Source organism: Xiphophorus couchianus, chromosome 3, assembly GCF_001444195.1.
Source record: "Xiphophorus couchianus chromosome 3, X_couchianus-1.0, whole genome shotgun sequence".
Lineage (NCBI taxonomy): Eukaryota > Metazoa > Chordata > Actinopteri > Cyprinodontiformes > Poeciliidae > Xiphophorus > Xiphophorus couchianus.
This window is the reverse complement of record NC_040230.1, coordinates 1,000,190-1,010,488: the sequence shown is the minus strand read 5'-3', so window position 1 is coordinate 1,010,488 and position 10,299 is coordinate 1,000,190. Positions and strand designations below refer to the sequence as shown.

The window sequence follows — 10,299 nt, the reverse complement described above, 5'->3', positions numbered from 1 at the left end:
GACTCCACATCAATGGACCTCATTGATGTTAATCATAAAATCATAAAACAGAAATGCTTCCATGAGGTGCAGCTGCACAAAGAAATATTTTATTCTTCAACTAAAGTTTTGGCTTTTTAAGGCAGTTTTAATAATTTACTGATTCTGATATTGTCACAATCAGCTCAGTCTGATTCATCAGCAAAAGTTTCTGCAAACATTTCAACTGAAAAACACTTTAAATCTAACAATGTGTAAAAATCATTCCATAACAGAAAAAGAAACAACCTTACGGTTTAAAGTTGTTAGTTTCAGTAACTAATATTAGTTTCATTGTTTACTCCCTGAGAGAAGCTGTGAAGTTTCACATATAAATAACTAACTGATCTGCAAACAAAGAAACCAAAAGGCACTCAGAACCCCGACCCACATCAGGCCACCAGACCGCTTCGGTTCCACTCAAACCGGTTACTCAGACACGTTGCTGGAGCCGGCCCAGTAAGCAGAACTTCTGCAGTAAAAATGTTTGAAGTTTTAAATGATGGATTACTTAAATTTTTCACATCTGATCCGTCTGGTCTTCAGGATTTACGCTCCTTGGCCTCTTGGCTGCAGCCGGTCCGTTCAGGTCCATCAGGTCCTTCAGTCTCTTCTTCAGAACTTTCACCTGTGAATCGGACAGCAAGTTCTCCCCGGAGTCCAATGGGCCAGGCGGCGGCGGCGGGGCTCTGCCAGGCGGCGGCGGTGGCGGCGCCATCAGTAGTGATGGAGGAAGTTCTGATCCCAGCGTTTCCACCAGCCTCTTCTGGAAGCTCTGCTGCAGCTCCAGTAAAGCGTTGCCCTGGAAATGGCAGAAACAGGCTGAGGAAGCGATCAGACCTGCAGAACCGGACGGTCCAGTCCGCTGGACCCACAAAGGTTCTGCTGTCAGCATGTTTATCTGCACTAAAGGTGCAATACAACTTTTACTTTTAAGGCCTTTTCTCTTATTTGCCTGACATCTGAGAGCAAAACACATTTTGTTGCTATTTTTATCTGAGTATTCTTAGGATGCAAAGCTTCAGCTCATCATTCGTACCTGTGAGGCGTCGCTGAACAAATCCCAGAGGTCCGAGACCACCTGCGCAGGTGTTTGATAGGGAGGGGAGAGATGGTGGCTCAGACGCTCCGATACGAGCATGAGGTCAGACCAGAGGTCCAACTGAAACAACAGCAGAGACGATGAGTTCTTACAGCGCCATCTGGCTGCAGACTAGAGCTCTTTCTGCAGGTCGGGTTTAGATAAACCAGAATCCAGAACCTCTGGCTGAAAACATCCTGACTGTTGTCATGCAAGGTATATTTACAAGACAAACCCGTTACACTTATTGATGTTGAATAAAGGCTTCTGGGTCAAAGTTCATCTGCTTGGCAGAGAATTTCAATGAAAGTAAAAACATGAAGAAAAAATAAATACTTTGTGTTGAACCTCAAGGCTTTTATTTTAAAAAGATTTACATTTCTGAGTTCAAATCTCATCTTATTCTGCGCCTGTATCTGAACTAGGACTCAATTTAATTGTGCACCTTGAAAATCCTTCACAGGGCCACAAATGGCCCATGAACCACATTTTGGACACACCGAGCACACACAGTGGCCATATATATATATATATATATATATGTACAGTATATATATTACTGTTTTATGTTTAGATGAAGCTTTTCACTGTTTTTTTATGTTTTGTCCCCGAAAAAGAAAAAAACTAGATTTGAAATATTCTCCAAAGAATAAACAGCAAAGCAGAATATTGTTAATCTGGGAGTTTCAGCCTTGAAGAGGTTAAAAAATGAATAAAATAGATTTTTTTTGGATTATTATTTCACCAAGGACACTGGAGGTCCGGTTCTAACCGACTGGCACCAGAACTGACCTGAGAGAAGTGTCTGCAGCCTTCGACCTTCAGGTGCAGCAGGAGAGACTCACATCTCTGAAACACACAGAACCGGGTTTAAACAACCAGAACCCGGCCTGATCGGGGCACATGACCCGCCCGCCCTGTCCCACCCCACAGTCTACAGGGTTCTGACCCGCTGGTCCTGCAGGCTGAGGGAAGAACCGTGTGGACTCTTGGGTCTGTCGGAGCTGTAGGGGTCCGAAGGGTCTGACAGGTCCTGACAGAGCGAGCAGACCAGCTCCGACCTGCAAGACAGAGATCAGGGAAAACCTTTGAGAGTCTATCAACAACATGGAACTCCGCCCATCTGGACCCGACCCGGTTTACATCTATCAAGAACTTTCTTATTCAGTGGTGGGCACACTTCACTAAACCGCTAATGCGCTAATAGCAAAGCTAATGTTTCATTTACTGCTTTAGCATTTTTGCTAACTTTGAAAACTCTTTCCCTAAATTAATTTTTCCAGATAACTTCTAAAGCGGTAATTAACCCAGAAATATTCAACGACGGTAAAACTGAAACCTGGAGTGAAACGTCTGCTGCAAACAATCACTTCAGTCTGAGCGGCTTACCCTGCTCTCCCTCGTCCTGACTGATAACTTTGCCTGTGACTTCTAGTAAAGTCAGTTTTTATAAATATATTTACATTGCTGAATCAATAATAACTGGATTATTTGAAACCTAAGCACTTTTATTTTTGCCTTATTTCCACTTTTTCCACTTCCAAGCTGAACCAGGCCAAGATGCTTCTGGCCGAAATCAGGGACATTAGCAGAATTACACAACGACTCCAATCGGCAGAAGCAAAGATTAATATTCTGCAGAGGAATACAGAGACCAACCCAGATTCAACTCTACAAATGACAACGACCAGCTCAGCGTTATACAATGACTTTAGTCAACAGAAATGACGATTAAGCGGCTGGAGGTGAACTTTGAGATAAACGCTGCCTGGGGAAATGAAACAACTCTTCCTCAAATCGAGCTGCTTTTTTCGCTCCGCACAAAGCAGCTCATCCTGGATCGCTCAGGGCGCCAAGCCGAAACAAAAGTCTCACACTGCAGATCCCATGAGACGACGAACAGGGAGAACTCCTCACCTGGACGACTCAGTGGCCGGCTCTGAACAAAAACCCACCTTCAACTTCAACCACCAAAGAGAAATAAAGAAGCAGCTGGAACCAAAGTAGCTCCACCGACCCGCCTCCAAGGACAAGGCGACCAGCCTGAGCCTCAAAACATTCTGACTGTGGGATCCCACTGAAAAACGGATTTTCTGCACTTCAGCCGGAGCCTCTGTCTGAGGGAAACCTCACCTTCAAACATCAACAATGAGGCAAGACCAGCACGCCCACCCCCCAAAGTCAACACCATGAAATGGAACGGTATCCCAGAAGGGCTTATTGTTGGAGATGAAGCAGTAAATGGAATCAGTCACGTTTGCAATGCCAAGAAAACGAGAGTGATTTCTTTTCCCGGTGAAACTGCATCTGATTTAACTCACAAAGTTCTCTCTCTATCCATCCATCAGCCAGATATTGGCCACTCCAGGCTGGACATGATAACCAGATGGCTGATTAAAAGCTGCTCTGCCAGCTCAGTGACCTTCATCAATAACCTTTGGATCTACTGGCAGCACTTTCACCTCTTTGGAAGAGATGAATGCTCTCTTAATTAACATGATGAGGGCGTGCCGTGGTGGCGGAGGGGTCAGAGTGACCCACATTCAGAGGCAACGTGACCTCGACGCGGCTGTCGCGGGTTCGACTCCCGGACCCAACGACGTTTACCGCATGTTTTCCCCCCTGTCCTTCCCCCCTTCCTGTCAGCCTACTTTGAAAAAGGGACAATAGAGCCCACAAAAAGACCCCCTACAGGGCGATTAAAAAAAATTTAAAAAATGAAGCTACTCACTGAAAACACTGAGTCCCTTTAAATCCAGACTAGAGACTCGTCTGTTTAGAGTTGCCTTTGAAACGTAATTGATTAAGGAGTGAATGACGGCACTTGATTCAATGTAATGTTTCGATTCTTGATTCTGTTGCATGACTTTATGTTTTCATCATGTAAATCTCTTTCACAACATTGGAACCTCAAAACACTGTCCTGAGCCGTATGCAACGAAATTTCGTTCTGTATACACCCTGTGCATGAAAAATGATGATAAAGTCAGTCTAAGTCGAAGTGAAATGCCTTGTTGCTGAAATGTGCAACACAAATAAAATTTGATTGATTGATAATGACAAATTTAAACCAGATGAGGGCAACATACGATGTTGCATCACTGACACCTGGTGGGTGTCAGCATGGCTGAATTGAGTTAATTATTATAATTACCTTGTTGCTGTAGCTGTTTAGAGTTAGCTTTCGCTAAATACCGTGTGGACATATCTCTTTAGCATTAGTGGAACTAACATTTATGTTTAGCGCTAGCGCAATTAGCTTTGCAGTTAGTCTTGACCACCACTGATTACATTAAATATTTAAAGACTGAGGTTTTAAGGAAGTTCTCACTCGCGGTTTTCAGGGTTCAGCATTGACCACAGCAATGATGTTGCAGAAAGCTTGATTTGGACTTAAACAACCTCCTTTTCTTCAGCCCAGATGCTACATCTGAACCAGGCTCCGGAGACAGATCCAGTAGGAAGGTACAGTGGCTCACTTCAGGGATGGCTGCTCAGACATTTTTCTTAAAGCACCACCAAGTAATTTCTAGGAGTATGGATCTGCAGATGACGTCACGCTACGTCTAAATTGCACCAAAAAACTCAAGATCAGCTCCATCAGCAGATGAAGGTAAGTCCTACCAGATGTCCGGTCCAAACGGAGGGACGTGGCAGTCTCTGTGGTACCCCCGACCACAGATGGTGCAGATCTTTGATGCACTGGACGATCCACAAGCGGCACAGGAAATGACCTCCAGAGACAGTGGAGACTCTGTAGAGTGAAGAATGGTAAAGTCTTCGGTGACATCAGAGTCGTGGTCAGAGACGATCTCTGAGACGTCCTCACCGCTGGACTGTGGGACAGCAGAACAAGCATAACAGGACCTGATCTGAGCAGATACTGTTGTTTGAGTCCATTAAGATGTAGAACCAACCTGATCGTCCTCCTCCATCTCCTGCAGATACAGCTCGTCCTGCTTGTCTCCAAGGATGAAATGGTAGCGAGGCAGGTGCCGTCCAGGTCCAGGCAGGGACAGGGGAAGTCTCAGCAGAGACACGGTGGGCTGCCAGCAGAGCTGACCGTAGTCCGGCTGTTCAGTCCTGATGCTCAGCAAGTCTTCATCGTCGCTGTCCGATGTGTCAGAGGAAGACAGTTTGAGTCCTAGCTCAGGTACTTCAGACAAGGCAGTGGACATCCTGTCCTCTGACACCGCCGGTGAAGATGCTTCATCAAAGATCTCCCTTTCTATAAACTTGAATGTTCTTGGTTTGGACTCGTCACCTGGAGGTTTGGTGTCAACGATACCGATCTCAGCATCTGAACCTCCAACAGTAACTGGAGGAAGAAACGACCGGACCTCCTCAACGCTGGGTTGAACCTCGTACACGTCAGGCAGCGACTCGTCGTCTGACAGCACCACAATGAGGTCCTGGTCCGAGGCTCCAGTCCTGGTTGGGTCAGATGATCTGCACTCTAATGGTGAAGAACCTTGTACCAGTCTGTTCCGTTTGCCCCTCTGCTTTGAAGCAGGATTCTGCTGCTGGTCTTTCAAGGCGGAGGAAGGAAGTCCAACCTCGGAGATGAGACATTCTAGGAGCTGCAGGTTGTTGGATTCAGGAAGGTTCTGGATCTCTGGACTCCACCTGACAGACGGGTCATTCCCTGGAGGAGTTTGAGGACCGGCTGGGACCGAAGAGAGGGAACCAGAACCGAAGCCAGTCACAGGAGTCTGGCTGGTGTTGGTCAGCAGCAGCATGGTAGGTGGGTTCTGGCCGAGAACCTGCTGGTTGAGACTAGACGACGGCTGGACCGGGACGTTAGACGTGTCCGGTACCAGTGGCTGAATGTTGGTGGGCAGAGCTGCTGTGGAAACCGCCTTGGGGAAGACCAGATTGGTGGATGGGAACGGAGGAACGGAGGGCATGGAGGGCGAAGACTCCATGCCTCCAGCCTGGCGGTTCAGTTTTTGGACCGGACTGCCAGGCTGGTTCTGAATCTTCTGAGGCCGTTTCCCAGAGAGTAACCTCTTTATTTTTGGAGAACCGGGTACCAAAGAGCTGCTGGACTTGGAAGACTTGGAGTTCTTCTTCATCCACTGAAACTTGACAAACAGTTTCTCTGAGCTGGACTCCAGCTGGGACTTGGTCAGAACGTTGATCCTGACCGCAGAATCAAAACCTCTGGAAGGCTCCATGTTCCGTTTCCCAGTAGGCTTTGCTCCTTCAGATCGGCCCTCCACCCTTTCAGAACCTTTGGTGGTCGAGGTTTGGAGGCGAATGTCTGAAGTCAATGAGGAAGAGGAGCTACTGGATGAACTCTGACCACGAACCGGACCTGAGGAAGGCGGAGACGGACTGACCGGAGACGAAGAGGACGAGGACGACTGACTGAGGAGGCTCCAGAGGAATGGGTTCCTGGCTTCAATGTACTGAGCGGCTTTGGACTTAACCACCGCAGGAACAGGAAGTGAGGTGGAAGCAGAAACAGGAAGTGAGGTTAAACCAGAAACAGGAAGTGAGGTGGAAGCAGGAAGAGGAAATGAGGCGGAAGCAGGAACAGGAAGTGAGGTAAAACCAGAAACAGGAAGTGAGGTGGAAGCAGGAAGAGGAAATGAGGCGGAAGCAGGAACAGGAAGTGAGGTTAAACCAGAAACAGGAAGTGAGGTGGAAGCAGGAAGAGGAAGTGAGGTTGAAGCAGGAACAGGAAGTGAGGGTAAGCCAGAAACAGGAAGTGAGGTTAAGCCAGAAACAGGAAGTGAGGCAAAAACAGAAACAGGATATGAGGTGGAACCAGAAACAGGAAGTGAAGTAAAAACAGAAACAGGAAGTGAGGTGGGACCAGAAACAGGAAGTGAGGTAAAAACAGAAACAGGAAGTGAGGTGGGACCAGAAACAGGAAGTGAGGTAAAAACAGAAACAGGAAGTGAGGTTGAACCAGAAACAGAAAGTGAGGTGGAAGCAGGAAGAGAGTTGTTGGAAGAGGGAACCCTGGGTATCTGGGCTGGTCCCCAGGAACCACAGCTTGGGTCCAGCTTACTGATGGAGGAAGACTTGGGATGAAGAACTGCCTTATTGTTCTCTATGAAGTCCGTCATGGCGTCCCCAGACGAGGAAGGGTAGGAAGAGGAAGAGTAGGGTGGAGGAGTAGAGCAGCTAATCCTGACTGACGGAGCCGAGGAAGCAGCGGTACCAGACCCAGAGAAAGGACGGGTTCTGATGAAGGTGCTGGTGCAGCCAGCTGGAGGAGCAGCAACAGAACTGCTGTTGGTAGAGGCAGTGCTGCAGGTCAAAGGTCGGCAGGTGGAGGTGGGCGGAGCAGGAAGCAGGGAGGAAGAGGATGGTGGCGCAGAGAAGGGGATCCAGGAGACGTGGAGTTTACCTGGAATCAGAAACAAAGGGTCAGAATCTCTAAAGAAAACCGGGTCCAACCCACTGGTGAACGGTTCTCTGGGCTGCTGCAATCCAGTTCCTGAACCCGACCAATCAGAACCTGTGATGAAATGAAGCCTCGCCTTTCAGCTCACCATCTGGATCAGAACTTCAGGTGGTTTAAGGAGTTCTGTGGAAGTTTTGACTTCACTTGGACCTCAGGATCCCAGAGTCTGGAGGAGTGGAGTGGATCAGAACCAGAACCCACGCTGCTGAAGGATCTGGGTCACCATCTCTGCTGGTTCTGGTCCACTGGGATTCTGAAGCCAATAGCCAACGCAGTGTCTACAGGAATATTTTACAACTTCATGGAGATTCTGGTCTCATTTTTCAGCAGGACCTGGTACCGACCCAAAGTGCAAATGGTACCAGAAACTGGTCCAATAACCCTGGGGATATTGGGCTTTATGGGCCAGCAAACGGGCCGAACCTGAACCTTGGATAATCTATGAAGTATCGCAAAGAGGAAGATTAGAGACACCAGAACCAAAGATCTGAAGCAAGCTGGACTTCCAGAACTTCAGCAGAACCTCCGTGCTTTGCTGCATTAATGCAGTAATTCATGCAGAAGGAGTCCAGACCAGAACGGAGACACAAACATTTCTACATCTTTTTAATGATCTGATTGAATATTTCTCTGTGTGAACCAGAACCATCAGAACTGGTTCACAGTTCTGATGGTTCTGGTTCAGTTCAGTTCTGATTGAATGAATCCAGAGGCCATGTTTGGTTTTTATAACCAGAACTGAATCCACTGAATCTCTGCTGCTGGTTTTAAAATACTCCGAAGTTTCATCCATTTTCTTTCTGCTTCTCATCAAACAGAAATTAAAGATCCAGACGAGCCAAACGAACCGACCCAAAGTGCAAACGGTACCAGAAACTGGTCCAATAACGCTGGGGATATTGGGCTTTATGGGCCAGCAACCGAGCCCGGCAATCAACCAGATCTGATCCGAATCTTACCGAAATTCAGGATTCCTTCCACGGAGCTTCTGTCGGTGATGACCTTCACATCGAGCATCTTGGAAGGAGGACGCGAGTCCTCGTCTACCAGGTCCTTCATCTGGGAGGTGATCTAGCAGGAAACACGCCTGGTTACAGCGTCCATGTTTGAGTTTAATGACTCATTTGACTTATTAATGAACTAATTAATATCAACATCTCAGGTGTTGAAAACAAATTAATGATGGAAAAAGGAAGACTGTTCATCTGGGAATCCCTGCAGCTAGTGGTGGGAAAACTTCTGCTAATGTGCTAACTAGCAAAGCTAAATTTTAGCTTAGCACTTTTGCTAACATTGACAACTTTTAGCGCACTTAGCTTCTCCTAAATTAAGTTGTTGAATAAAGTTTCTTGGTAAACAAAAAAACAGAAGAGAAAACAGAACTGCTACGTAAACAGACTTCAAAATAAGAGTATGAATATAAACATCTAAATATTTGATGAATTTTTAACAGTCAGTAACCAAAACTTCAACACAGACATTGAACTTTATTCAACTGGAAGTTTATAAAACAGCCAAGTAAATTAGAGTGTCGGTATTTATTTAGGCAAAACTAAGTGTGCTAAACATTTTAAAAGTTAACAAAAGCACTAAGCTAAAGATTAGCTCTGCTATTAGTGAATTAGAGGAACGGTGCTAACTAATGGTGCATAACAGATTAGAATTTAATGATATTCTATATTGTAGCACATGTTGTGTTATTGGCACATGGTGGGTATCAAGATTGTTGTAGTTAACAATTTAGCATTAGCGTCCACTAAATGTAACACTTCAGCATTAGCATTTATGATTAGTGCTTTAGGGTTAGCAAAGCTAACTTCATAGTTAGCAAATATCAACATCCTGGTCGCTATACCAACCATCAGGCTACATGACATGGAGGGCCAGGAAAAAACATTTCCTGTCCTGCTGTCATAAACTTATCCTCTAACTGAGGCTTTGACTGGGCCGTTGGGCCTCAGGATTTGACTGGGTTGGTCTGTGGGGGCCGGGAGGCGAGGAGGACAGGTCTCACCTGGGATATGCAGCCCACCAGGGTGGGCAGGTTGGTGGTGCTTCTGGCCTTTTCTGCTGCTTCAGTCAGAGGGACGTGGTTCTGCTGCAGCTGCTTCACCTTCTCCATCTTCCTGCTGATCTGGTTGCGCTCCACGTTGTAGACGACCTGCACACAGGAACAAAACCATGAGGTCCAGAAGGAAGCAGCTGATTCATGGAGGTGGAACCAGTAGAGCAAGTTTCCCCAGTCTGGCTGGAGTTACCTGGATCTGCTTGATGATCTCCTCGAACCTTTTCTTCAGCAGCTCCATCAGCGTGTCGACGTGTTTCTGCAGCTTGGAGGTCATGAAGGACTCGCTGTGGGCCAGAACCTGCAGCCTGGACCCAACAGCAGGGGTTAGAGCTGGATCGGGTTGGGTCAGGGTAGAGCCGGATCAAGTTACAGCCGTGTCAGGTTAGTTAGGTTAGAGCTTGGACGGGTCAGATCGGGTTAGAACCTGGAGACCTGCTGGCTCTCCAGAGGAGGATTTTATTGAATCTATTTAATGACATCGTTCCAGGTCTGCCACCCTGCAGCGCCCCCTGGAGACGTCACGTCCTCCTAACAGCAGCAGCTGCTCTGGACAGCAGGAGACAAGGAGGCCTCTCTTCATCCTGGGGACGGTCTCCATGGCGACCCTACCTGGTCTCCATGTCCTGCAGGCTCCTCCGGGACGCGTCCATCTGCGCTCTGAATGGCTGCATGCAGGCGTCCAGCTGCTTCTTCACACTTGCCACCGCTTTGCTG

The 10,299-nt window shown here is 47.2% G+C and overlaps 1 protein-coding gene and 1 long non-coding RNA gene across 2 annotated transcripts; one reads left to right on the top strand and one right to left on the bottom strand.

The window, feature by feature from the left end:
- Nucleotides 1–67: 67 nt before the first annotated feature.
- Nucleotides 68–6,675, bottom strand: trim33l (tripartite motif containing 33, like). Its single transcript, XM_028012735.1, has 6 exons — nucleotides 5,017–6,675; nucleotides 4,724–4,935; nucleotides 2,049–2,160; nucleotides 1,892–1,948; nucleotides 1,058–1,180; nucleotides 68–820 (listed from the first exon to the last, which is right to left on the bottom strand). Exons 1-6 carry the CDS (start codon nucleotides 6,274–6,276, stop codon nucleotides 539–541), a joined length of 2,046 nt encoding a protein of 681 aa, XP_027868536.1. The 5' UTR covers nucleotides 6,277–6,675; the 3' UTR covers nucleotides 68–538.
- Nucleotides 6,438–6,723, top strand: LOC114141868 (uncharacterized). Its single transcript, XR_003594916.1, has 2 exons — nucleotides 6,438–6,577; nucleotides 6,674–6,723. It is a non-coding gene; the product is annotated as an uncharacterized LOC114141868 (long non-coding RNA).
- The last annotated feature ends 3,576 nt before the right edge of the window (nucleotides 6,724–10,299 follow it).

Excerpts from the sequence above, each read along its gene's own strand:
- trim33l (XM_028012735.1), bottom strand. The coding sequence starts at position 6,276 with ATGGAGCCTTCCAGAGGTTTTGATTCTGCGGTCAGGATCAACGTTCTG. Across the intron at positions 2,161-4,723 it reads CCGTTTGGACCGGACATCTG|GTCGGAGCTGGTCTGCTCGC; the intron begins GTAGGACTTACC and ends TCTGTCTTGCAG. Across the intron at positions 821-1,057 it reads TGTTCAGCGACGCCTCACAG|GGCAACGCTTTACTGGAGCT; the intron begins GTACGAATGATG and ends TGCCATTTCCAG.